The following is a 27,938-nucleotide window of genomic DNA, read 5'->3' as shown; positions in this document are numbered from 1 at the left end:
ATCACATTGTTATTTTCCTATTGAGGAAAACAGAAGCTCTTTCAAATAACTCTTTTGCACGCTAGGCTTTCAGCAGAAAGGACAAAGACACGCACTGTAGACCATTAAGTCCTCAGGAGACATGATTTCAGCTAGGATGTAACTCAATTTTACAGTGATTTCTAAAGAGCCTGGGGGAAATAGTTCCTGATTTGTGCGGGGGCCATTGTCAGTTGAAAGGTGCAGTCGTCCCAGATGCTGTTTGTTCCAGCCCTAGGTTCAATTGCAGCAAGGTTGAGTGTCTTGTCTGTGCTGGTGGATTATTAACAGAGGTTATTGGTCTCCATGGCAAAATCGCAATGAACGTAATCTTATTTATGAGGGTGCAGAAAAAAAAAAAAGACTTCGGGTCAGGGAGAACGTATAAATGTCCATCGCCATCGAGGTTCTGCTATATTTGAGAAGCTGCAGCGACTCCAAGGACACCGTTCACAGGGCGATCTCGCTTCTCAGCTCCAACGTCTGGATTGATCTGGGGACAATTATTACGCCTCTGCGGCGGATAACTCAGAAGAGAGCCTGTAAAGGAGGCATCGAGGGGGCTCATAGCGAGACCTGCATCCTACCTCCCCGGCATGTGCACTGAGAGGTGTGCCAAGTGCCTGGGCAGCACCCTCATTCCCCTCGCTGTGTCTGGCTTCCTGGCTCACCTCCTGCTGTTTTTCCCTGGAGGAAAAGTGATAGACGACAATGACCACCTTTCTGACGAGGTCTGGTATTTTGGAGGAATATTAGGAAGCGGGGTCTTGGTGAGTAAGGAAGCCTTAAAATCTCCCCAAAGGAGATTTTCGCTCCATCCTTTTAAAATTGGGTACTTACTGAGCAGGAAGAGATTTAGTTGCTAACGAAAGCCCAAGCATCGCATGATGAAAAGTCAGCACTTTAATCTTTTCCCTTCCCCGTTGGGACTTGCCAGAGGCATGTGCACTAAGTTGACTAAGTCATGAAATCCCCAAGCTTAGGCGGGCAGCTCCCATGGGTCAGTTGACTTCCCTGAACCAAACTGAGAGCCGCATAATATCTTTAACAAGATAATGCTGCGGTGGGTGCCGGGTTGAAGAGGTTGGGGAAGGAGCACGCATTTTCTAGTTAATCGATTGACTAAAACCCACCAAGAGAAGGAGGTGTCTGTGGGTTCCTCTTCCACTCTTGTGCTAATGATTTCTTTACCCCTTGTTTCCAATAGCAGTTGGGGGCCTCTGGTTTAGAGAGAGAGAGAGAGATTCATGTTTCATGCCAACTGAGGACAAGTTTCTTATCCCTATCCTAACCCACCATGTAAATGGAAACTCGGGGTGCCATATCTTGACATCTTGCCTTGGAGCTGCAGTTAGGCCAGATAGAACCTAAAGACTCCATAATACTTGTCTACCCACCAGCCAGGCTCCGTTAGCTCTTGCCGTCCTCTGGCCACCGAGTCCCACGTTGCGGATGTGGTTCCTCATACAGGCAGGCAGGCTCGGGCCCCCCCTTCACATGCCAGACCAGACCCACTCTGAGGTGCTTCTTTTGCTGGTAGATGATCTTCCCTGCGCTGGTGTTCTTGGGCCTGGAGAACAATGACTGCTGCATGTGCTGTGGCAACGAGAGCTGTGGGAAACGCTTTGCGGTGAGTTGGGGGGCGAGGGGGGAGGGGGGAGGCGCAGCCACCAGAACTGCTCCGGGGCGCACTGCCTCCTTGCGCTGGGCGTGGGGATGAGTTACCGGCCCCAGGCAGGACTCTGGGGGCGGCTGGTACAGGGATGAAAGTGGGATTCTTGCTGATGCAAAATAACAATAATCATAAAAATGTAAAACCCTTCTACTTATAGGGTATGAGTACCATTTAAAATGTTACAAACAGGCAGGGATATCAGAGTTGGAAAATTGCAGTGATGCCATGTAAGGAATGCATGCTTGGAAGGCAGAGATGGGGGCTGTGACTCTCCCTCTGCCACTTCGAAGCCCTGAGACCTTGGGCAAGTCATTTCCCTTCTCTGGCTCTGCATTGCCTCATCTGTAGAGGGGAGCTGGGACAGGATAACAGTTGGTAACATCCTCTCCCCGATAGTCCCCTAAACTCTCCATCCACACCACTGCCAGCTTCACTGCTTCAGAGGCTCAGCAATTCCCTACCTCTACCTGGATTTTACCTCGGGCCTTCTGTTTCCTTTCTCGTTTCCTGCAGCCATCCATCTTCAGTGGGCAAGCTAGAGAAACTAGGCTTCACCATTCCGAGCTGGAGTGGGAAGAAGGCTGGGAGTGGGGTTGGGTTCCATTTCCGCAACTAGGATTCTCTCTGACGTCCTCTGTTCATCTATAAGATGAGGAAGTTGGACTAGATCAGAATGTCCCAAGTACAGACAAGCTCTGCTAGTACACAGATGTGCTCTTTCAATAACATAGAAAGTTAATTTTGATTCTCCTTCAGTCCTCTCAATTCTATCAAGAAAACTCTAATGTTGATGGAAATGTCTTTACTATTTCTAATCCTTTGTAATCTCCCTCTCTACCAAGTCTCCAGCTCCAGGAATGCAAGAAACGTTAATTAGAAATTCAATAATATTTTGTTTTTGTGAGTTAATGATTCTAGTTTTTCATTCATAGAGGTGATATAAATGAATAAAATAGAGAGTTGACTTAAAGAAAAATATTGAGTTCAGGTACATTGATGTGGCAAAAATGAAGAAGGATGAACTGGAATTACTGGCTGGATGATGAGTAAGACCAGCTCCTGCTCTAATTTCCTGAGATTCAATTGTCCATCTAAGAGAACCCCGATGATGAATTACGCACTCTTACCGTAACCTCTTAAAGGGAAAGGTGTAGCAATTTGTCCTGAAACAGAATCATCTCTAACACTTCCTTCTCATCACCATTTGTTCAGTCAATAAAAAAATATCTATTGACTACATATGAAGGGCTGAGTCTAGTGCACTGCAAATACGATGATGCTTTTCCATGTGAGATCGAGGATCATTCAAAGAGAATGTTCTCACCTTTTTAACACCATCAAGCATTGGTTATTATAGCAACATTTAAAATCATCATTTACAAAGAGATGTAAAAATCAACCACAATTCATTTGCTACAATTATGTAACATGTGCTATATATAATATTTTACTAGACTTAATTACAAAGGAAAGGAATAAATATGTAACTCATTTTCTCTTTGAAATGTAATCCCACTATACCTTGTGGATTTGGGGGCAATAAATTGGAAACAAGAATTTGAAAAAAATTAGCAATTAAGAAAGTTGGATGAATTGGTTAGAAATCTAACAGCTCATTCCCTGATGCTGAGTAGAAGTCTGAAGATTAGCCAGTATAAAGCCAGGGTTTTTGTTTGTTTATTTCTTTCGTTTTTAGGTTTATACATAACCAAAGTGAGGTGCGGAACAATATTCAAAGTATTGTGCAAAGAGTGATTTTAAATTAGATTTATATGAAGTCCAAGAAGAGGCAGAAAAGTCACATTTTTACAAGCACCGTTGAGTCAATACAATCTGCCCGATTCTAGTTGTCTGATTGGGTTTCCTCACCCCACGGGGGCCATCTGCCCTTGGTGTGGGTTGAGGATGACTCCTCCTGGCCACTGGCTGACTGTCCACAAGGGTAGTGCCCGTCAAAGGACCAGCTCTGCCAGCTGGAAACAAAGACACAGCCAGGGCTGCCCTGTACCAGGCGCACCGCACTCTAGGTGGCCAGCAGAAGGATTTCTTGTTTGGGGTTCATTTGTTTGTCAGCTGCCAACTTTTAAAAGTAGAGAGATCTCACAAAAAATATCTAGATATCTTACTTCTTTTTCGAAAAACAAAAAAGTAACCTGTTACTCCTGGGCCTCCATTTTGACACAAAAACGGCCTGCACTGGGCGTGACTGAGCTCTTCACCCACCCCTAAGGGCCACTGGGTTCATGCCCCTGCTTTAGAGCCAAGTTTCCTTAAGGTTCTGAGGTTCTGGAGCAATCATCAGTTTCTAAAGAAAGGTATTTACAAACATTTTGTCAGACAAAAAGAAAAAAAGCTGCAGCATAATTTGATTGGTACTATAATGCTAAAGGTTTGAATTAGTTTTCCAAAGGCTCACAGCCTTCCCCTCCAGTGTTTAAGGAACACTGGGCTTCTGAGGAATGTGGTGTAAGAAATCCTGTTGGGCAGAAAGGTCTGTGAGGCAGGAACAGACTAGGCCAAGGGCTGCTGAGCTAAATCCTGCGGCTGTCTTCACAGCTTTGCTCTCCATCGTTTGTTTCCTGGTCTCTCTCTCTCCTCTCTTCTTTGCTGCATCTTTCTGGAATATTCCCCAGAAGTCAGCTGCATCATTCTCTTCCCTTCTCTTGGGTAGTAAAACCAGGACATATGAATCAATAGTGGAAGCAGGATGTGATGGCTGTAGAGATAAAGCAAGACAGTGAGCTGGGAAAAAAAAAAAATCTTGAGGTCACCTAATTGGTAGTTTCATAGTGAAACTAAAAAATAGAGGCAAACTCTCCTCTGAGGCAGAGCAAGACTGAAACCCAGTCCCAGGGATCTGCAATCTTTTAAATAAATTAGGGTAAATAAGAGTTGAGAAAAGGGAGCCCTGGGGCAAAAGCTATGAGAGGAGGGTGACTTCCAAGGTGGGCTTTGGAACCCCTGGCCTGGGTTTGTAGTTAGGTCTCAACCTCGTTCTCCAAAACTGGAGGTGCCCTAGCTGCTGATCTGTGGTTGGTCAAGGTCTCCTGCCCTCTGATCCTTAAAGAAAGAAAAAAATTTGACATCTCAGGGTCCAATGGGACAGCTGATTAATTTTATCAATGCTTTTGTGTTAAGTGTATTCTTTAATAAGAGCCTTTAGAAGACCTTGACCTTGACTCAGAAGAGTGTCTCTAATAATGGGCCTGATAAAGGAGATATTTAGGGGTAGGCTGGCATTTCAGCATTCTGAAAGTATATCAGGCCGATAAAGCCGCCCCCCCCGCCCCCCAACCCATAGGCAGGGTCAGATGATTGACAGACCTGTTCTGAAGGAAGATCTTGGATAGTTCATAAATCAGTCTATTCACTGTAGAGTCAGCACTTCTCCCCATGACCAGCTCGGCTCACCAGTGCCCCTTAGGGATGCCTCCTGTGTAAGTACTTCTGCCGTCAGTACTTCCTGAGGCCAAGAGCACAGCCGCCTCTGCATTCCTTGGAAGGACAGTCCGTTGTAGGGGGACGTAAGAAGACACTTCTTTTGAAATAACCGATTATCTTAAAAGGAGAAATAACGTATGAAACCCTATTTCTTCAGTAAATGTTTTCTTGGCTTCAAAATCCTCTGCTGTAAAATGGACCGTGGCAGTTGCTACCTTTCGTAAGGACATTGCAAGAATGGGGGAAGAGGTTGCAAGCCTTAGCGTGCAGGGCAGGGGAGAGTAGTACCAAGTGCCTGGGGGTACTGAGGAATCATAGGTCCTCAATAAATGCTTGTTGGATGAATGAAGTAAATGAACGTTCTGGGAGGATTTCAGGTGATTTCCGTACTTGACCAGGCTCAATTCTCACAACAGCCCCTAATGAGTTAGGCATTAAACTTCTCGTTTTATAAATAAGGAAACTGAAGCTCTTGCAAGTTGAGTTTCCGACCACCACACCCGCGACGCCCCTGTCTGTCTTCCCGGGCTTTCCAAGGCTGAGGCAGAAAATACAGGAGGACATTCACGTTTAAGCGAGAAAACACTTCAAGTAATATCTATGTACCTCTTAGAAAACTTGCTGAGAGGAACCTTCGTGCCCACCAGAGATGTTCCCCCAACATGTTGCCACTGCCCAAGCCTCAAAATACCATGTCTCCGAACCACCCACCCTTCCCCCCTTCTCAGCCTCCCGCCCCTCCTCCATTTGCTTCAGCTGACACAGTACACACCACGGACCAGGGCAGGGCTGGGATCTCATCCCACATGGTCCGCCTCCAGAGCCCGGTAGAGGGGGAGGCCTTAAAGCTGCCACATGGTGAATTCGGAAGCATTTTCTTCCGTTTTAACGGAAGTATTTACAGCATATACATTAACACATATTTCTTTAGAAATACAAACTGAACATGAGCGCTGAGCAACCATAAGACAGTCAGCCTGTTTACTTTTATTTTTCTCCCCAGAGCTATACTCTCTGTATTTCTGGAAGGTTAAAGTATGTGAGGCTATGATTATTAAAACATTATAATATAACAATGACACTTATCAAGTGCTTGTTAATGTCATGGGAAATTATCCAAATCTTGGAAATAGGCGAAAGAGATTTCTGGGTATCCCCACAGTGAAGTACCAGGCACTACCTACCCCACCTGGGGGTTATCTGATTTGCAAGACAATGTGTACATTTGATTCCCTATTTCCTATTTTTGATTAGTTATCTTACATATTATGATCTCTGGGAGACGGGTAGTTATTATCGAGGCTTATTTTACAGAAGAAGAAATGGAGATCTTAGAAAGATGACCTTCCCAAATTCATGAGGGAGGGACCAGCACTCAAACCCAGATCTGTCTGCCTGTATCCCACGTCCTTGACCACTACACTACACAGTAGTGTCCCCCTTTACTATTTATTCATTTAGAATAGGGAAAACATGCCCACAGTACAAAAACTACCACGGAAGCCACACATTCCTGACTTCAAAGTCTGGCAACGCCCTTCCCCAGAGGTTACCAGTGTTTCCAATTATTGTGTCTCCTTCCAGAAATATTCCAGGCCTTTTGCTTGTTTAGTTTAAAAAACACCAACTTGAAGCATCTGCTCCCTGACATATTCAACTTGATTTCAATAACTTCTCTTTTAACATGAAAAGTTTTGTATCATGAAACCCATGATAAATGGAATGTACTTCATCTCATTTTAAGATTGATAATAGCTCAGAGTAGTAAATTTAGCAATTTTTTAAAGACTTCTGAACACGAAATGACTTAAAACAAAGTGACATAAAGTGTACCTTGCTTCATGTAGGTCATCCATTCTGGAAAAGTTATGAAAAATTATTTAGAGTATTTTTTTTTATTTCAAGTTGAGATATTTCAAATGTGAATACAAAAACAAAACATACTACCTGTAGCTTTATGAAATTGTAACCTGATGCCATATTTTCTTCAGAAAGTTTTGTAAAGAAATAAAACCTTATTGCTTCGATTGAGGGTCACTGTCTTGCCCTCCTCTGTTATACATCCCTCCCTCCTGCGAGTAACCGTAATCAGGGAATCAGTACAGCCCATATCCATCCATTTTTTTTAACTTTTACTACCAAAAATCAATCTTCCACATGTTCTAGACTGTACTGTCCAATACAGGAGCCACTATCCACATGCGGCTATTGAGCGTATGAAATGTGGCCAATCAAAATTGAGATGTACTAATTTCGTTCTTTTACATGCAGCTAGAGGCAAGACGGGAATAAAGGTGCAGACCTACTAGAGAATGCACTTGAGGATATGGGGAGGGGGAAGGGTAAGCTGGGACAAAGTGAGAGAGTGGCATGGACATACGTACACTACCAAACGTAAGGTAGATAGCTAGTGGGAAGCAGCCGCATAGCATAGGGAGATCAGCCCGGTGCTTTGTGACCACCTAGAGGGGTGGGATAGGGAGGGTGGGAGAGAGGGAGACGCAAGAGGGAAGAGATATGGGGATATATGTATACGTATAGCTGATTCACTTTGTTATAAAGCAGAAACTAACACACCATTGTGAAGCAATTATACTGCTATAAAGATGTTATAAATAAATAAATATAAATAAATTTTTTTAAAAAAAATTGAGAGGTACCTGGGACTTCCCTCGCGGTCCAGTGGTTAAGACTCTGTGCTTCCACTGCAGGGGGCGTGGGTTCAATCTCTGGTCGGGGAACTAAGATCCTGCATGCTGCGAGGCTTGGTCACAGAAAAAAAAAAGAAAAATTGAGATGTACCATAAGTATAAAACACATACCAGATTTCAAAGAACTGGTAAAAAGAAGAATGTAAAATATCTCATTAGTAGTTTTTATATTGATGACCTGTTGAAATGATAATATGTTGGATATGCTGAGTTAAAGGAAATATATTATCAAAATTAATCTCATTTTTTAATACCTTTTAAGAAGTGTCACTAGAAAATTTTAAATTATGTATGTGGCTCGCATTATGTTTCAGTTGGACAGTGTTGGGATAGAGGTGCTTACAAGGGGGACTCTTCGATAAAGGGGAAAATTATCTCATTGCTATTTTATATTAACTTGGTTTTTCATTTACTCAGACTTGCCTAAAATGAGGACTGTTTGCCTCTGTACTCACTTTTTGTGTCTGTAAACATTGCCTGCGACACGTTCCAGGAATGATATCTAAAATCCTCCACTCATCTCACACAGCAGGAATAGCACAAGACAGATTTCTCCTCTCATTACCAGCCAGTGGATGATGAAATCCGGAGTTGCTTTAGTCAAAGGGGCCATCTGGAACCACCCACCCCTTTCTTCTGTTTGCCACCAGAAACCGAGGCCAGGGAGGGGGGGGCCTGGGTGACTGAGGAGGCCGGAACCCTGGTTTCCGCAGACTTCCAGACTGCCTTCCTGGAAAAGTGATTTTTCTTTTCTATGACAGCAATTTTAGATACTCTTCCATTCTTAATAATCAATAGTTTCATGATTCCTGACTAATAATTAGAACTCAAGATCAGAAGGTCAAATAAGCAAAAAGATATTTTTTTTCTTATCAGTCGTTTTATTTCTGTGAGAGAACCAATGTCATTCACAGAGAAATTTGCAAATTAATAGAATATCTGGCGCTAGTGGCAGTGTGTTTTCTGTGTGTGTGTGTATTTGAAGAGGTGGTAGGTACAGGATACTAGACTGGGAGGGAGACCCAGTTCTTTTTTTTTGTTTTTTGTTTTTTTGAAGTATAGTGGCTGTACAATATTATATGTTACAGGTGTACCATATAGTGATTCACAATTTTTAAAGGTTATACTCCATTTATATTTACTATAAAATTTTGGCTATATTCTCCGTGTTGTCCAATATATCCTTGTAGCATGTTTTATACCTAATAGTTTGTATGTCTTATCCTCCAACCCTATGCTGCCCCTTCCCCTGAGACCCCAGTTCTTTTTTTTTTTTTTTTTTTTTTTTACGGTACACGGGCCTCTCACTATTGTGGCCTACCCCGTTGCGGAGCACAGGCTCTGGACACGTAGGCTCAGCGGCCATGGCTCACGGGCCCAGCCGCCCCGCAGCATGTGGGATCCTCCCGGACCGGGGCACGAACCCGTGTCCCCTGCATCGGCAAGCGGACTCTCAACCACTGCGCCACCAGGGAAGCCCAGACCCCAGTTCTTAATCTAGCTCAGCCACCTTCTAGATGTGTGCTTTGGAAACAAGTGGCCATGGACTGATCCTACTCCCACCACTTTACTCTTTGTTTGACTTAGAGCAATTATCTTAATTTCTAGTAGTCTCAGTTTCCTGTCTGGAAAATGTAGATAATCACACCCACCTCACAGGTTTGTTGAGAAGATTAAATGAGATAATACGTCTAAGGCTGTCACAGAATGAAGCTCTTTGCATTATCTAGAAAGTGAGATGATTGCACTAGAAGGTTTTTGAGATCGTCATTTTTGTGAAAACATAATTATAAGAATATTTAACCATTTATTTAGTGGAAATTCTGGCTTTTGAACACTTTTAAGCAATTTTAAGATGAGAGACGCTTCCTTCACAGAATCTTCTTTTTTCATTGAGACAATCCAATCCATCCCAAGGACCACATGTCAAAAATGTTTCCAGACCACTCAGAACCTCACTCTGAAAGGACAAGAGGTAAAACATTAGGAAAAACTGACCTGAGCATAAGCTTTCAATTGCTCTACTGGAACGTTCTAGCCATTCCTAGATTAACACCAGCTGTGTCTAACTAAACAGCAAGTTGATTGGAGCATGGAGGTTGCTCAGAGACAGAGAAGTAGCTAGATAAGCTCTCGTTAAATTGGAGCAGCATCTCCCAAAGTGTGTCGTTGCAAGGGCTCAAGGGAAGAAGTTATAGGCTCCTATGAGATCAGAAAACTCTGCAAATTACAATATACACCCAAATATAAGGTGAAACTTTGTATAAAACCACCTCTTATTTTCCCAGAAAGCAGTTTCAAAAAATGTTATTTGACTAACGTGAATATATGCATAAGCGTTCTGTGATATATGCATATTTTAAAGCACATGTATAAAATATAAAATAATTTTAATATATTGATTTTGAAATATTACTTCTTTCCTCTCATTTATTTTAAAATGGTTTCATGTTTTTTGACCTTAATGTCTTTGCTCCCACTAAAGACACCACTGGAGCCAGCAAAAGTTTCCCACAGCACATCTTTTTTTTCCATTTAATGACATTTTTGTATCCGTGTATGATGCTGTCAGCGGAAATGTCACTCAGTCATAAGTATCAATTCAGATAAGACGAAGAGAGTATTCAGACATCCCTCTTGCAAGTGTATATTAATGATCCCCACAATTGTAAACACTAAACATACTTATGTTAGAATGCCCTTTAAAAGGCTTGTTAACTATAATATCTGGAACTAGGAATTGTGAGGTCAACTTTCCTAGAACAATTAGCAAATCTGTGTTAAGAAGGAAATGTTTAAATAATTCTGTCATCCAACAGTAATTGGGTTGTTTCTGACTAATGTCTTTCCCACACGATACTTGTTTGTTCAAATTTGAGGAAATGTCCTATTACCTGATGGATGAAATAAGGGCACAGCTCTAAAGCAAGTCCCTCACTTCTGAGGGATAATTTGAGAGCTAATAATTTTCCTTACATTCCAGTATACATAGTATATCCCCTCCTTGGAGCTCCATACATATTAGCATATCACAAAGATTCTTAGAAGTACAACAGGAATGAAACCTATTTAACTTCATACAATTCAACAATTTCCAAAATTATTCAACAAGACATCCTTTGGAAAAGAGATTGCCTGTTCTAACACGATAAAATGACCCAAATTTTAATTTACTTCTGACCTAGATTATATTCACAATGTTCTTGATGGTGGGAATGGGTTTAGGATACCCTAGGCATAAAAATTAAGAGGAAGAATCTAAATACTGAGTATATGAACTTTAGTCATTGAAAATATCCAATAAGTAGTTATCCAGTGCCTTTGATAAGCTGGGGAGGGAAAAAAAAAAACAAACAAACTGTTGGTGGTAGGGCTGGAGCAATGTCCTAACTATCTTCAAATAACCCACTGTCCATGGCTTCAAGGAGTTTGTCCTCTGGCTGGGGAAGACAGACATAAACAGCTATGCAGTGATGTGTTATATATACTGTGCTATGATGGGAGCTGATACAATCTAGAGCCCTGGAGGTGGGAGATATGGATGCTGAAAACTTGGCCGCTGTTCACCAGTGCCAAATTGAATCTCTGAGACAGAGTTTTGTGTGAAGTAGAAAAGAATAGCTTTATTGCTTTGCCTGGCAAAGGAGAACACAGCAGGTTCATGCCCTGAAAAACTGTGTCCCAACCCAGGAGGATTTGGTGAGGAGTTTTATAGCAATGGTTCAAGGGCAGCTTTGCTGATAAGGATCAGGGTGTATGCAGGGCCTGAACTTCTTTAATCTGATCTCAAGTGGTGTCCTGATGAGCTTCTCAAGGTTATCAAACTGTGACATTCTCTGGAATGAAGAAAGCTAACATCTTCCATTTGTTGAGGGTTTTAGTTCTATAAAGAGCTCAAAGATGTTATTATGTGTATCCCTTGAGTTGGAACCAGGACCTGCCCCAAGGCTGAATTACTGTTTCTTGGCTATTCCTCCCTTGTCTCTGCATCCTCTCCATTCCCTGATTAGCAACTGTTCAAATCTGCTCCTTGGGATTCTGGGAAGGTCATGGAGGCTAGAGTCTGTTCCCTACAAACAAGAAACAGGGACATGGAAAGGCTTCCATGCCCAGGAACTCCACAGGGTCTTGTTCTCTTTCAATATGAAGAAGGGAATGGTCAGTTCTACTTGGGAAGTCAGACACGGTGCATGGAGCCAGAGCTCAGTCTTGGAAAGTTGCATCAAAAATACATTTATAGGGACTTCCCTGGTGGCGCAGTGGTTAAGAATCTGCCTGCCAATGCAGGGGACACGGGTTCGAGCTCTGGTCCGGGAAGATCCCACATGCCACGGAGCAACTAAGCCCATGAGCCACAACTACTGAGCCTGCGTGCCACAACTACTGAAGTCCATGTGCCTAGAGCCCGTGCTCGACAACAAAGAGAAGCCACCACAATGAGAAGCCCGTGCACCTCAACGAAGAGTAGCCCCTGCTGGCTGCAACTAGAGAGAAAGCGCACACACAGCAACGAGGACCCAACGTAGCCCAAAATAAATAGATAGATAAATAAATTTTCAAAAAAAAATACATTTGTATATGATATGACATATGATATGAATATGAACCCCAGCTAAATAGATTACACAGATTCCAGTTGCCCAGGCACAGTTAGATCCTCTCTACACTCTAACCCCACCCTCAAACCCTCAAATATATACTGTAAAAAGATTGATAGTAATACAGGGAAGGGGAAAGAGGAAGTATCTGACATTTAACTTGGGTTATCACATCTAACTTAGGTAGGCTTTATCATGTCCATTTTATAGATGAGAAACTGAAAGCCAGTCATCACACAGAGAAAAGTAGCAAAACTGAGATTTGAGACTGGGTTCTGCTGACTTTTAAACTCTTGTACTTTGCACTACACCTTCATGTCCCAAAGCAATAGAGGTGATCATTTTCCACCTCTATTTACAGAATTATTAACGTTTCCACATTACTGTCTAATTACTGTTTAGAATGGACATTGCCTCTCTAGGCCCCCCTTTTTTTTTTCTCATCTCTAAGAGGGAGTTAGCCTGGATAGGCTCCAGGATTGTTTCTGCCTTTTATATTCTATATTCTATCTTGATTTTATAATTTAAAACAAAGATGTAGTACAATCTGTTTTTCACTAACTAATCTGTCATATAAAAATATTTAAAAGAACTGGAATCGTTGGACTTGTGTAACCCAAAGAAGAGAAAACTAACAGAGGGTGGAAGGGGTGGAGAGATGTCATATAGAAAATATTTTTGTGTAAGATATAAAATATCTTCAGATATTTTAAATGTTGCTACCACATGGAAGAGAGGTTGGACTTAATCTTTTTGAACTCAAGGAATGTAACTAGGACGGATGAGGAGAAATTCTAGACTTCTACCCTTTCTCATAAGCAGAACCTTCCTGCCACATGAGGTCCCACTGTGACCTAGCCTCAGTGAGATGATTGGACCACAGAACTGAAGATCACTTCCCATTCTAAGATTCTTTGATTCTGTAATAGACTGGTCTTCCACATTAGGCCTGTGAAGGACAATTTGTTCTTAGCAAGGTTAAAAATCCTGGTTCAAAGGTATCAAACCATAACTAGCACTTGGGTCATCAATGAATAGGTGAAAAAGATGGGGATGGGGTTGGAGAAAGGGACATGAGACACCAAAATTCATTCTAGGAGACTCCACAGGCCCCATTTCCAGTAAAAACTGGCTGCATACCCCGTAACTTCCCCATATTCACCATGCTCAATAACAGGCCAGTTAGGTGTGCTGTGTGTAATCTCTGGACACCTTAAGAACCTGGCGGTCTCTCTCCTTCTCTTTCAGATGTTCACCTCCACAATATTTGCTGTGGTTGGAGTCTTGGGTGCCGGATACTCATTTATCATCTCAGCTGTCTCAATCAACAAGGGTCCAAAATGCCTCATGGTCAATAACAGCACGTGGGGCTACCCCTTCCTGGACGGGTAAGGTACACCCTTCCATGCTCACATGTCACCATCTGGGGCACCAGCAGGTAAAGGCCCACGGGGGACACTGTTCAAGGTCCGCCATCTTCAGTTTACAAATCTCAGGCATGCTGCTCCTTTGAGGCAGAGCTGGAGTTGTGGGGTGAAGTTACACAAGATCTCACCTCTAGGTGCTCTTTTGACAGACACCAGGAGAAATAATGGAAGAGGGCACGTCAGTTGGCCTGAGGGAAGGAGGTTGGTGGTGTCACCTCTTGCATTCAGACATTTATTAGCGGGCTTCCCTGGTGGCGCAGTGGTTGAGAATCTGCCTGCCAATGCAGGGGACACGGGTTCGTGCCCCGGTCCGGGAAGATCCCACATGCCGCAGAGCAACTAGGCCCGTGAGCCACAACTACTGAGTCTGCGCGTCTGGAGCCTGTGTTCCGCAACAAGAGAGGCCATGATAGTGAGAGGCCCGCGTACCGCGACGAAGAGTGGCCCCCGCTTGCCACAACTAGAGAAAGCCCTCACACAGAAACGAAGACCCCACACAGCAAAAATTAATTAATTAATTAATAAACTCCTACCCCCAACATCTTCTTTAAAAAAAAACAAAACATTTATTAGCATCAACATGAGGCAACTAATAATATTAATAAACAGGGAGCAGTGCCTTCCATTGAAAATCTTATAATAGAAAACGAGAATGACTGCTCATTAAGCTCAAAGGCTTCCACTAATACCCCAAATGATAGATAACTAAACAATCTCTTAAGGTGCAGATTTATGGAAAACGACCTTGAAAGCACTGTAGGTTCTTCATGAGAGTTATTGTTAATAGAACTCATTAAAGTAACAATATTTTCACGGTACTTTGTAGTTTAGAAAGAACTTTTTTAAAAATAAATTTATAATTTAATCTCCACAACAACGTCAAGAGGTAGTAACTCCCCACTGAGGCAGACTGAATAAGTGTGATGTGCTCCAAGTCTCACAATTAGTGGGCAGCAGAGACAGGGAGCAAACTCTCGTCTTCTAACTTCGAGTATTATTAGTCTTTTTATATTACACATCCCTCTGCCCCTAGACCGCACTGCTCAAGGCAGTAGACAGTTGCCATACGTGTCTACTTAAACTTAAATTCATGTAAATGAAATAAAGTTTAAAATTCCTCAATCACACTAGCCATATTTCAAGCACTCAGTAGCTGCACACGGCTATTAGGGACTATATATATATATATATATATTTGTGTGTGTGTGTGTGCGGTACGCGGGCCTCTCACTGTTGTGTCCTCTCCCGTTGCGGAGCACATGGGCCATGGCTCACGGGCCCAGCCGCTCCGCGGCATGTGGGATCCTCCCGGACCGGGGCAAGAACCCGTGTCCCCTGCATCGGCAGGCGGACTCTCAACCACTGCGCCACCAGGTAAGCCCCTCAGCTTTTTTTTTTTTTTACACTTTCTAAATAATGTCTTTTTTTAAGCAGTACATTTCTTGTAATTGAAGTATAGTTAGTGTACAATATTACATAAGTTACAGGTGTACAATGTAGTGATTCACAATTTTTAACAGTTAAACTCCATTTATAATTATTATAAAATATTGGCTGTATTCCCCGTGTTGTCCAATATATCCTGTAGCTTATTTTATACCTAATTGTTTGTACCTCTTAATCCTCTCCCCCATGTTGCCCATCCCCCCTCATCTTCTTAATCTGTGTATATGTTCATTCATTCAGTGAATATTTCCTGGGGCATTGTTCAAGAAAACTAGCACCTCCTCGTAGGATTGGGAGGGATGATGGAACGCAGCTTGCCCAGCGCCCAGAACACGGGCAGGACCCCGTACATGAAAGCTGCTCATTTACTGAACACTCCCTGTGCTGGAACTGGGGACAGCGATGGGGACATGGTCTCCACCCTTGTGGATGTATAGCCACAAAGAGAAGACAGACAAATGGACAGATGCGGACAGCTCAGGGTCCTGGGCACTGTGTACCAGAAGGAACCAGAGGGCTGGGAAGCACAGAAGGGGTACCACAGCCAGCTGAGGGCAGGAACATCAAGGGGTCTGTCTCAGAGGAGGTGGCGCCCGAATTCCCCAGGCAAAGCCCTCGGGCTCCCCTGCTCCTTCCTTCAGCTACCTTTGCTGCTGGCAAGAAGTGAGTTGTATGAAATCCATGGTGTTCTACTCTGAGTGATGGAATTACTGCATCTCAGGTGGGACCGCCCTTCACGATGATGAGATTCAGTGGGTTTAAACTCCTCATGTCACAGAATGTGGAAGCATGGTTTAGCCTCCAGATGCATGAAAAATTAGGGCCCTCTCACCTGGGGTTGGAGGGTTGGACGCAGCAATCATTTCCCGAGATCTGAGACTCTCAGAACCTGAGAGTTTGGGGGGAAAGAAGAAGGGCCTGTGGAACAGCTATCCGTGAGGGTTTGTAAGGGGTGAGGCAGCAGCTGGAGTGAAACTGAGAGGATTTCTCCACCCAAACTCAATCCTTCCTTCCAAATTCCCCCGTGAGCGGTTCAACAATATCACCACCAGGGGGTGGTGTCGTCCCACCGCTGGACAAACTCTTCAGCCGAGGGTCCAAACTGGGGACTGCCAATTACTTCACCTTAGGATCTTTTCTTTATAAAATGTGCCTGGAAAATATTGTCTTCTTGTAACCTCTTATAATCATCAAGTTGAAAAATTGTAAAGATAGGAAGGACTACATGGAAAAAAACAGAATGGAAAAATGAGTGTTTTAAAAATAACATAATGGGGGCTTCCCTGGTGGTGCAGTGGTTAAGAATCCACCTGCCAATCTTCCTGGACACGGATTGGAGTCCTGGTCCGGGAAGATCCCACATGCCGCAGAGCAACTAAGCCCGTGCACCACAACTACTGAGCCCACGTGCCACAACTACTGAAGCCCACGCGCCTACAGCCCGTGCTCCACAAGAGAAGCCACTACAGTGAGAAGCCCGCGCACCACAACGAAGAGTAGCCCCCGCTCACCGCAACTAGAGAAAGCCCACGCACAGCAACGAAGACCCAACGCAAACAAAAATAAATTTTAAAAATAATAGTAACATAATGAAAAGAAGTCTTATACAGCCATACATAGGTATATTATCTCAGTGAAATTTCACAATTGTGAGGTTGTTCTCAGCCCATTTTATAGATGAAGAAAATGATGTGAAGGCCAGGGGGTGGGGGGTGGTAGGTGACTTGTATGAGGAATACACAGCCAGTGAGAGGAATGCTTGGATTCAAACCCAGGTCCATCTGAATCCAAAATACCAGCCTTTTTCTTTTAGACCAGACTGCTCAGCTTAAGTAAAATAATAACAATATCAGGGTTTATGGAAAACTTACGATATGCTAGGCACTGTTCTAAGTGCTTTACTAGCGTTAACTCATTCAATCCTTATTTAACCCTATGATTTGATATCGTCATTCCCATCTTACAGAGAGATACACAAGTCACACAGCCAGTGAGCTGCTAGAACCTGTATTCTCATGGGAAGGTGAATGAATGTGATAAACAGTGTTTTATTTTTCAATCAAGAGCGAAAGTCTCATTCTTCCCTTTATCTCTTCTGCTCGACTAAACTCTGGGGCATCTTCCATCATTTCAAAGATTTTTCAAAATCTTAATACAGAATGTATCACAAATACATGTGTGCTGATGCATTGGAGGAATCATCAGAGACGGATGGTCAAAATGATCTAAAAACAATGAGGTGGAGATGACTTTAGTAGTCAGACGGAGAGTTTCCTCTTGAGGCCTTGAAAGGAGAGAGGACGCGTAAAGGAAGAGGGAGAGACCAATTTGTGGCTTTAAGAACGTGAGAAGGAATATAAAGATGCAGGGATTTTACCCGTTCTACCCTCATTGTTGTCTTAAAGATACCACACTTCACATTTCTCCTTCAAGGCACGATGCCCTTGATATTGCAGTGGACTCCTAATGTATATATTGTATAAATATATTGCAGTTTCTCCTATTTCAAAGTTTTCATAAAATGTGTATTAAGGCAGCAGATTATTTCTTTCTTTTAGTTAATTAACTCTTTTTGCAGGTGGAATCCCTACCTCTTCACAAAAATATAGCTGAGTCAGTTCACAATTTGGCTAGAAATAGGCCTTAAAAGAATCGAGCTCTTCCCTTTAACTATACGACACAACTGTACTTTACATGGCTTCACACGGCCACTAGACGTGACAGATAACTTATCAGAAGTCCAAAAGGTCCCTAAGGACAATAGTAGGATAAAGGCCGTGAACATTTGTGAGATTCTGCTCCTGCAGTGTCTTCATTTTCATTGCCCCTTAATAGATATTAAACTTACCCATCCTCCTGGTCAGCTCACAAAAATCACTCTGTCACTCAGTAGCTGTGTGAGCTGGGGTAAGTCACTTAACCACTCTGTGCCTCAATGTTCTCATTTGTGAAATGGAAGAAAAGAACCATAAAGTTTCTATGAGAAATAAAGGAGTGAATACGTGTTAAATGTTCAGAACGGGGTCTGGCACCTTAGTCTATACTCAATAAAATTGTTAGGTATTGTTTTTAAAAGTGTTGTTATTATGGGATTTTTTTTTTCTCATGGAGCTTATATCTTGGATAGATAGTATTGCAGAAGAAAAATCGTTATGGTGACTTTCTAGCCTAGGGTATTGCGCACTTTTTACCAACATCTCCTTTTTTCCTCATGTTCCCGACAGAGATTACCTCAGGGACAGGGACTTATGGAGCCAGTGCGAAAAGCCTGACAACGTGATTCCCTGGCATCTGACCCTCTTCTCCATCCTGCTGATCATAGGGGCGGTTCAGATACTTATCTGTGCCATCCAGGTGATCAACGGCCTCCTGGGGACCCTGTGTGGAGACTATCAGTGCTGTGGCTGCTGTCGGGTGAGTTGGGGTCTTTGTCTTTCCTTCTCGGCACGCAGCTGAGGGAAGTTCTGCTCTCGGTGATGCTAACGTACCCAGGCTGAAGCTGACCAAAGTTTTCAGTCTTACCCCTACTCCATATACATGTAGAAGTTTATCATGATGTTTACATGAAGAGCCCCACAGGAAGTGGACATCTGTTACAGGCACATATTGTCAGGAATACGCATCACGGTCTGTCCCCAAATGTTTTATTTCCTAAATAGATCTAGAAGTGGGTTAAAGTCGTCAAGTAATATATGGAAGGGTATTTTCTTTCCCTTGGAAAAGATATAGAAGAGAAAACTCATTCTTAAGTGCAAAAAATAAAACAAAATCATTTTGGGATTTACTCTCCAAATAAGACTGTAAATGATCAACAATATGAAAAATAAAAATAAACCTATGGACAGTAGGACAAGGTGATTATTTCAACTACTGAACAAGCCAGATCAGTCAATTATTCATACACATAAAGTTATTTTAAAGCACAGATCGAAGTATGAGGAAAAAAATTAAATAGAACTTGAGAGTTGGGGACTTATCTGCTGGTCCAGTGGTTAAGACTCCGTGCTTCCACTGCAAGGGGCACAGGTTTGATCCCTGGCCAGGGAACTAAGATCCCACATGCCAAGCAGCACAGCAAAAAAAAAAAAAAAAAAAGCATCCAATCCATGTTAATAACACAAGGCTCAGTACATTGTACTGACTGTTATTTCCTCAAGAGGATGGAAATCCATGTGACAGCATATCTTCAAGGAAAGGAACACAGTCTCTGGGTTTCACCTCCCCAGGTTCTCTACTTATGAAGTCCTGGCTCCTCTACTTATTAACTGTGGCTTCAGATACATCACTTGAGCCCCATATCAAAATTTATTTTAATAATAAAATGATGGAAAATAAAATGAAGCTTCCACACCTATAGCCTAAGCACAAGTTAAGTAACAGATTAAAACTCTGAAACAAAGTCAGAAAAGTACAGAAAACATTCAGTAGGTAACCAATAAGGGGTAGGAGTAATCAGGAATAAGAGGGCTGATGGGGAGGGGAAAGGGACGGGAGGAGAAAGCAAAGAAAAAAAATGATGTTGTAATTAATTAACCTTTTCTACCTTCTAGGGAGATGGACCAGTCTAAACCTCCATGATGAGCTGCCCTAACTTAATGGTGTGTGAGAAGATACATTAAACTTATTCTTCTCTTCTTGGGGTTGCCAATTCCTATCTGCTTCCTAACTGACAAAACTTAGGGAGGCCAGAGTTATTCCTTCTCCTTTCCAACCAGGTCAGCTCACCTTAGAGTTTCATGTTAGTTTCAAATAAAAAATAGTTTGGCCACTTAAGTAATACTTATGAATCTTTCAAATTAGCTTCCTCTTAGAATCGAAGAGCAGGTTCAAAGCAAATATTTCATAATTTTTTTCTTTGAGTGAAAAATGTATAAGGTCACATGTACTGCCACACTGCTTCTTTGTATATAGAGGTGTTAATATCGTTGGAAGTTTTACAGGAGTCAAAGGAAGAAAGCACATTGAAAATGAGAAGCTAAGGCCAATTTTTATTTTTAAGATCTGTGGGAAAAAAAGAACGACTGATGGATCATAAATAATTTTTATTTGTTTTCTTTTGTGCTAACATCTTTGAATTACTTGTAACTAATCTTCTGGGCCTGCCATCATCTGCAAGCGTTTCCTTGTGTATATTAAATTGAAATCAGAATTCAGAGGTAATAAAGATTGTGTGCTTTTGGGGAGGTAGGGGCAAAAGATTGAATGAATAACACCCTCCTTTCATCTTTTCTACAAATGCTTCCTTTGCTCAAACAAAAAACAATGTTTTTAAAAAGCTGATTTGGGTAATAATTTTGTCAGCCTATGTATGACCCAGGATTAAGATAATAAGTGTTATCAGTTCTACGTGTTATGTTAAGACATTAGCTTTGGTTTTATGAGTCAGGCACTAATATGGAGTCAAATCCATTCTGATGATTTCAGCTCAAACCCCAACTACCCACATATCAGCTTGGGGATCCTGGGAAAGTTGCTTTCTAAGTCTCAGTTTCCCCATCTGTAAAAGGACTACTGAAAGGCAATCAATCATCAAGAAATTTTGGAGTCCCCCAAGGGTGAAACAAAGAGGCCTGTGGGATTGTCTATCTGACTGATGTATAATACGGAGGATCTTAGAGGGTGTCACAAGCTAGAGTCTCACTTCTGCTCCTGCCAAGCTGATTGGCTGCACTATGTAAACTAGGCATACCAAAAACTGGGTTTCTCACAGTCACCAAGAAAGCAATTACTAATCATAGTGCTGGCCACTGGGGGCCGGGCACTGAAGACACAAAGAGTTACATGCTATAATTCTTCCCTCGCTATATGAGAACTCTGAAGTCAGAGAGTGTGTCTGGAAGTTGCTTAAGTGGAAGGAAGAAAGGCAGGCAGATAGGCAATTAAGATCTCATTGGCAGAACTATAAATACAAACACACACATACACATACACTCACACACTTACACACAACGTGTTTCAGTTCAGTTTAGACCATTGGTTCTCCAACATGCCTGATCATTAGAATCACCAAGAAAATGTTCTAAAGTTATGATTCCTGAGCCCCAGCTTAGACCTACTGCATCGAAAATCTAGGCGTGAGGCATGAAAGTTTGTCTTTTTTCCATTAGGTAGTGTTGAAAGCTCACCAGGTGATGCTAAAATCGAGCCACTTTGAGCAACCATTGATTTAGACCACAGACTGGCATGCACCAACAATGACGAGTCAGACCCCATAACAGTCCATTGGGAGCTTACACTCTACTGATTAATATTAATCAATGTAGCACATGCTAAACCCTAAAGGTGACACAGGTGATGGTGTTCCAGAGATTCAGAGTTGTCAGGGCATTAGGGACTGATTCACTACCAAAGTTCTTTGATGAGGAAATAAGAATGTGGGGAAGACACATCAATTCTTTTTTCAGGAGTTTTCATTGACTCAGAACTTTAGAAATGAAGGGATTGTAGTCATCATCAACTCTAGTCTTATTATTTTACAGATAAAGAACTAAAACAAGTCTTTGACACGTTTTCACACAAAAGGTTTCAAATCTAATTGTTATGAAGTTAGGGAAAATAGCTTACCATGGATAAGAGGACTTAAAAAGAAGAGACAGGAAACAAACGGTAAAGATGAATGGGCCCCTCCCTTGGTACATCCTCCTATAAATACACACACCTCTCAAGGTTGGTCATCCAACTGTCCAGAAAATTTAGTTTTTATTGAAATATAGTTGACCTACAATATTATGTCAAGTTCAGGTGTACTACATAGTGATTCAGCATTTACATACATTATGAAATGCTCATCACAATAAGTCTAGCAACCATCTGTCTCCACACAAAGTTATTACAATATTATTGCTTTTGTTTCCTTTGCCTTAGGAGACAGGTCCAAAGAAAAATATTACTATGATTTATTCAAAAAGTGTTCTGCTTATGTTTTCTTCTAGGAGTTTTATGGTTTCCAGTCTTACATTTAGGTCTTTAATCCATTTTCAGTTTATTTTTGTATATGGTGTGAGAAAATGTTCTAATTTCATTCTTTTACATGTAGCTGTCCAGTTTTCCCAGCACCGCTTGTTGAAGAGACTGTCTTTTCCCCATTGTATATTCTTGGCTCCTCTGTCATAGATTAATTGACCACAAGTGCATGGGTTTATTGCTGGGCTCTCTATTCTATTTCATTGATCTATGTGCCAGTACCATACTGTTTTGATTACTGTAGCTTTGTAGTATAGTCTGAAATCAGGGAGTGTGATACCTCCAGCTTTGCTTTTTTTTTCTCAAGATTGTTTGGCTATTTGGGGTCTTTTGTTGTTCCATACAAATTTTAGGATTATTTGTTCTAGTTCTGTGAAAAATGTCTTGGGTATTTTGATAGGGATTGCATTACATCTGTACATTGCTTTGGGTAGTATGGACATTTTAACAATATTAATTCTCCCAGATCCACGGTGCTAATAGGCTGGAGGGAGGATTTGAAAATGGCACTTGCCAGTGCTGACGTTATCCCAATAGAATGAGCTCCCCCGACTTCCCTGCTGGTCCAGCTGTTAAGATTCTGTGCTCCCAATGCAGGGGACCTGGGTTTGATCCCTGGTCAGGGAACCAGATCTCGCATGCCACAACGAAGATCCTGCGTGCCACAACTAAGACCTGGTGCAACCAAATAAATAAATAAATAAATTTTTTTTTTTTTAAAAGAATGAGCTCCCCAAAAGGACCACCATCCCCATTCTCGGAGGGTGGGGGTGGTCCCAGTTGCCTCCTGAGTCTCCAGGATGCTCTCTAAGATCAGCAAGTGGGTGTGATTCGGTCTCCTTTAAAACTACCACCTCTGGACTGGGTCTCAGAGCATGTGAGATTTTGCATGTGCCCTTTAAGAGTAGAGTCTCTGCTTCCTATAACTCCCCAGCTCTCCCAAACATAAGCCCTGCTGGTTTTCAAAGCCAGACATTCTGGGAGTTCATCTTCCTAGTACAGGATCCCTAGGCTGGGGAACCCAATGTGGGGCTTAGACCCCTCACTCCTTGCAGAGGACCTCTATGACTGTGATATTCTTCCTGTTTGTGGACTGCCAACCCAGGGGTGTGGGTCCTGACTATAACGTGTCTCCACTCCTCCCACTGGTCTTGTTGTGACTCCTCTTTATGTCTTTAGTTGTAGAAAATCTTTTTGCTAGTCTTCAAGTTCTCCTCACAGATAGTTGCTCTGTAAATAGTTGTAATTTTGCTGTGCTGTGGGCGGAGGTGAGCTCAGGGTCTTCCTACTCTGCCTTCTTGGCATCTCCCTGCAGAAACTTCTTTTATGGGAGTTACCAACCTCGTGTTGCTTTCTGGAGTACATGACATGTCTCTACACTTTGGACTACAAATTCTTTGAGGCAAGGACAGTAGCTGGATTCAAGTCTACATCTCCATGCCTAACGGGGGACCTGGCACATAACAGGCAATCGATAAATTTGTTTTGTCAATGAAGGTGCCCAGGGCCCATTTTTCTTTCTCCTATAGCCTCAGACTGAGTGAAGGATTGCCCCTCATCCTGAAATAAACTGTAGGAAGATTTCAAAAATGAGTAGCCAAAAAAAGTAGGAAGTGGGCGTCTGTGTTACAAACTGAACAAGGGGCTGGAGTGATCCATGAGTATAAAAGTTAAAATTGTATTTTCTATAACTGCGTTTGGTTTCTGACTCTGAGTGCCGCTGAGCCAGGGTTTAACTTGGGCTGTTCTTGGGGTTTTCCCTTCTGCGTCAGCATTCTACTGGGCCCATGAGCACAAAGACCCACTTGAATGGGGGAAAGGAAAAGTGGGGTGCTAGGAAGAGCAAAATAAAGCCTCGATTATTTTCTGAAAATGTTACCCAGCTACATACACATAACACGCTGATGAGCCTGAGCTCTTAGTGGTGATGGAGGAAAAGAGAGAAAAAGAAATTCCAGGTTTTACCCAAACATACCAGTCACAAATACAGTTGTAGGCAAGAAGTTATAATGAAGTGCTGAGCAATTACATGTAAGTAGCACCCAGCTTCTCCTCCCACTGTTCGAGCCCTAGGAGAAGTCTGCCTGGGAACTGAGGACAGCTCTCCTCTGAGCAGCTTCAGGAAGACACAAGGTCTCTGGAGGATCTCCAGATGGAGAGAAAAACAACAACAAAAAAAAACAAATGGTCAGATGGAACGTCTCCAGACAGGCATCATAATCCTTCAATCGACAAAGACCCAAGTAGCAACAGGTTATGACTGAAGACTTTGGATGGTCGCATGGAAAGGGTACATGACGTACTTTCCTATTTAGCCAACAAACTATGGAATAACTGTGGGTGCTAATCTATGGAGTATATTTATCCAAGAGGGGAAATAGGACAAATAAAGAAATAGAGAAGAGAGAAGAGGAGGAAAAGGAGAAAAAAGCAAAGAATAGGTCCAGGGTTTAGAACAATTCATGGGAGAGGACCACTGAGATTGGCCCCAGGGAGGAAAAAATCTGCCTTTCTACAAAATTACCTTGTCCTGTGTTAGAAATACTAACAGACTGACACTGACCTCAGCCCAGCATATCAGTCATGGTTCAGTCAGAGATTAAAGATACATGTGTGTAAAAATCACAAGGATTTTCCCTTACTAATTGTGGGAGCTCGTTAAGCAGTCTCTGATAGACTGTTGTCTCTGTGTCTAATGCTGGGGCTTGAAGTCCACAGGGCAGGCAATCGGCAAGGGGAGACGGTTGTAAAGGGTGAGAGAGCATGAACAAACTGGAAGCCACAGCATGAGCTGAAGACCAGGAGGAGGGACTGAGACCCGTGTCAGCTCTCGTTGCCTCTGACTTCAATGGTACGGGTGTCCTGCAGAAGGTAGAACCCTTTACCACCACTGGTTGCGGTGGACCCCGGGGTCAGAGAAGCTGAAGATCCTGGGGAAGGCGAGTAGGTGTAGATCCAGCTGCTACCTTATGTCGAAGACAGTGTGCAGGAGTTACAAGGTGCTACTGCTTCCCGTCTGCCCTCCAGAGCTGGCAGGAATCGCCCTTGTGGTGCACCCTAACGGGAAGCATAACTCTGGGAAATGCAGTTTGACCTAGCCAAGTCAACATGTTACAAAGCCACCATACTCACTTTGGAGAAGGGAGTGGGTTTCTTTACTTTCTTGACTGTGTGCACGTCCTGTTTCTTAGTGTAGATCAGGGCTTCTCGTAGCTGACATCTGGGTGAGGTAATCCCTTGTCAGGTGTGAGAAGAGCCGCCCAGTGCACTGTGGGATGTCTAGCCCCAGCCCTGGCTTCTACCAACTAGATGCTAGTATCAACCTCTCCTTCTCAGGTGTGAGAACCAAAAATATCTCCAGATGTTGCCGAATGTCCCCTGGGGGGCAAAGTCACCCATTGTTGAGAATCACTCATCTAGAATGTGTACTGCTTGAGGAGAAGAGCCATAGTTCTTTATCCTGGAAACCAGCGGTGTTTACACACAGAAAGTGCTCAGTAATTGGTTGAATGCCCAAATATGTGCATAAACAAGTATCTGCCCATCACCAAAGTGACATACATACGTTGAAAAGAAGGTACTCTGTTCCTTACATGTTCTGACTTCATAGCACTGCTTTTCTTGGTCTAAATACACTCCCAGATGATCGTCACTGCTGTGGTTTCATGACTATGTTCATGACCCCCATGTCTGTATCTCCAGCCCAGACCACTGCCTTGCCTGCTCGACGTCTGTCTTTGAATTCCTCACTGGCACCTCAAAGCAACATTTCTAAGCTGAACTCTCCCAGTCCCTCCATACATGCTTGTCCTGAAATCCTTGTCTTAGGGAATGTCATCCTCTGTATTAGGTAGACCTAGAAATGCAGGAGTGAGCCGAGATGTGTCCTAAACACAAAACTTAGCATGCCCCTGTCCTTTCGATGGCTTCCATCACCCAGCCCCCACTGGCCTCTGCCCTTGCTCTGCCTGGAACTCAGGGATCCAGTAACTACCTATTGTCATTGGCACTCCATACACTCTTTGAGATCCTGGCTTTGCATGTGCTGTTCTGTCTGCCTGGGAACACTCTTTCCCTCTTATACATTAGGGTAACTGCTTCTTCTCCTTTATTTTTTTAAATTTTGGGGGGGGTGTCTTTGTTGCTGCGCGCAGGCTTTCTCTAGTTGCGGTGAGCGGGGGCTACTCTTCATTGCGGTGCGCGGGCTTCTCGTTACGGTGGCTTCTCTTGTTGCGGAGCACGAGCTCTAGGCACGTGGGCCCAGTATTGCGGCTCATGAACTCCACAGCGCAGGCTCAGTAGTTGTGGCGCACGGGCTGAGATGCTCCGCGGCATGTGGGATCTTCCCGGACCAGGGCTTGAGCCCGTGTCCCCTGCATTAGCAGGCAGGTTCTTAACCACTGCGCCACCAGGGAAGCCCTTCTTCTCCTTTAAGACTCAGCTCACTTCTCATCTTGTTCTTCCTTCATCACAGTACCCCCAGCTAATTGACAACCCCTCCACATTCTCCCATGACATCCTGTATATGTCAGAACGGTTGCCCTTTGCAAGTTATATCACATAACACTTTGTCTTTCCCTCTGGACTGAGAACTCCTTGTGCTTGGAAACTCTGTCTCATCAATGTTTGTACCTCTTCCCACCATTGGGCCTGGAACATAGTAAATGCTCACGGAATAGACTGTTAGCCTTGTTGTGGCACCATAAATAAATTATTCCGCTCAAGAGAAAGAAAAAGCTACTCTCCAGCATTTTAGAATCAAGCATTTGTAATAAAAACATCAAAAAACTCGGCATTCATTGTATATACCCAGAAATCTTGGTAAGTGATATACGTGGAGAATTTCACTTAATCCTCAAAACAACCTGCCAAGTGTCCACAACGGCCCATATCTTCCCTGCTTCTTTGTCTTGACCAAGCTTTAGCGATCCCCTCTCCTCCTCACAGGACGCTGAACTCTGCTTGCTTCTAAGCCTGGGCAAGCACTCAAGTGTCCCTTTATCAGCTTACCTGGGGAATGCGCTGACCACGGCGAGACCCCGTTCCTGTCAGACTCCCGGCCATCAAGCCCCCTTGCTCACCCAACTTCCCACTGCTGCGAAGGTCTGCTTACCCCTCCCATAAAAGAAAAGCCTTTTTGATCTGTTTTTGAGATGCCTGCAGGTTCCTGAGATCGGTGATTTTCCTGTTGCAATAGTCCTTTTGAATAAAGTTTCCCCCTTTCTAAGCCTGCGTTTGTTTTTATTTGGTACAACTCTAAGATAAAGAAACTACGATTAGCCCATTTTGTATAAGACTAAAGTGAAGCTTAGAAAAAATAAATTCCCCAGGACCTCATAAAAAGCAAGTGGGAAGTCCAGGATCTAAACCCAGAGAGTCGAAAAGCAAAGTGAAAAATAAATAAATAAAAGGGACTTCCCTGGTGGTCCAGTGGTTAGGACTCAGCGCTTCCACTGCAGGGCGCACAGTTTGATCCCCGGTTCGGGAACTAAGATCCCGCATGCCTCGAGGCACGGCCAAGGAATAAATAAAGAAAGAATAAAATAAACCCAGAGAGTCGGACTATTTGAGGGTGAGAGTCCACACTCTCAGCCCTGTGCTCCCTACCTCCCTAATTCTTCTAACAGCACCTAGGAAGGGATGCTTTCTTATGCTAACT

General features: G+C 43.0%; 1 protein-coding gene across 1 annotated transcript; it reads left to right on the top strand.

Moving 5' to 3' along the window:
• Positions 1-502: 502 nt before the first annotated feature.
• TM4SF4 (transmembrane 4 L six family member 4) lies at positions 503-19,884 on the top strand (the record flags this gene model as incomplete). Its single annotated transcript, XM_079922121.1, has 5 exons — positions 503-788; positions 1,559-1,648; positions 13,692-13,831; positions 18,541-18,730; positions 19,867-19,884. The coding sequence occupies exons 1-5, from the start codon at positions 615-617 to the stop codon at positions 19,882-19,884; spliced, it is 612 nt and encodes a 203-aa protein (XP_079778247.1). The 5' UTR covers positions 503-614.
• Between the last annotated feature and the right edge of the window lie 8,054 nt (positions 19,885-27,938).

This window comes from Stenella coeruleoalba, assembly GCF_951394435.1.
Source record: "Stenella coeruleoalba genome assembly, chromosome: 5".
NCBI lineage: Eukaryota > Metazoa > Chordata > Mammalia > Artiodactyla > Delphinidae > Stenella > Stenella coeruleoalba.
Note: the sequence above shows the minus strand (reverse complement) of the source record. Positions and strands in the feature narration are given on the sequence as shown.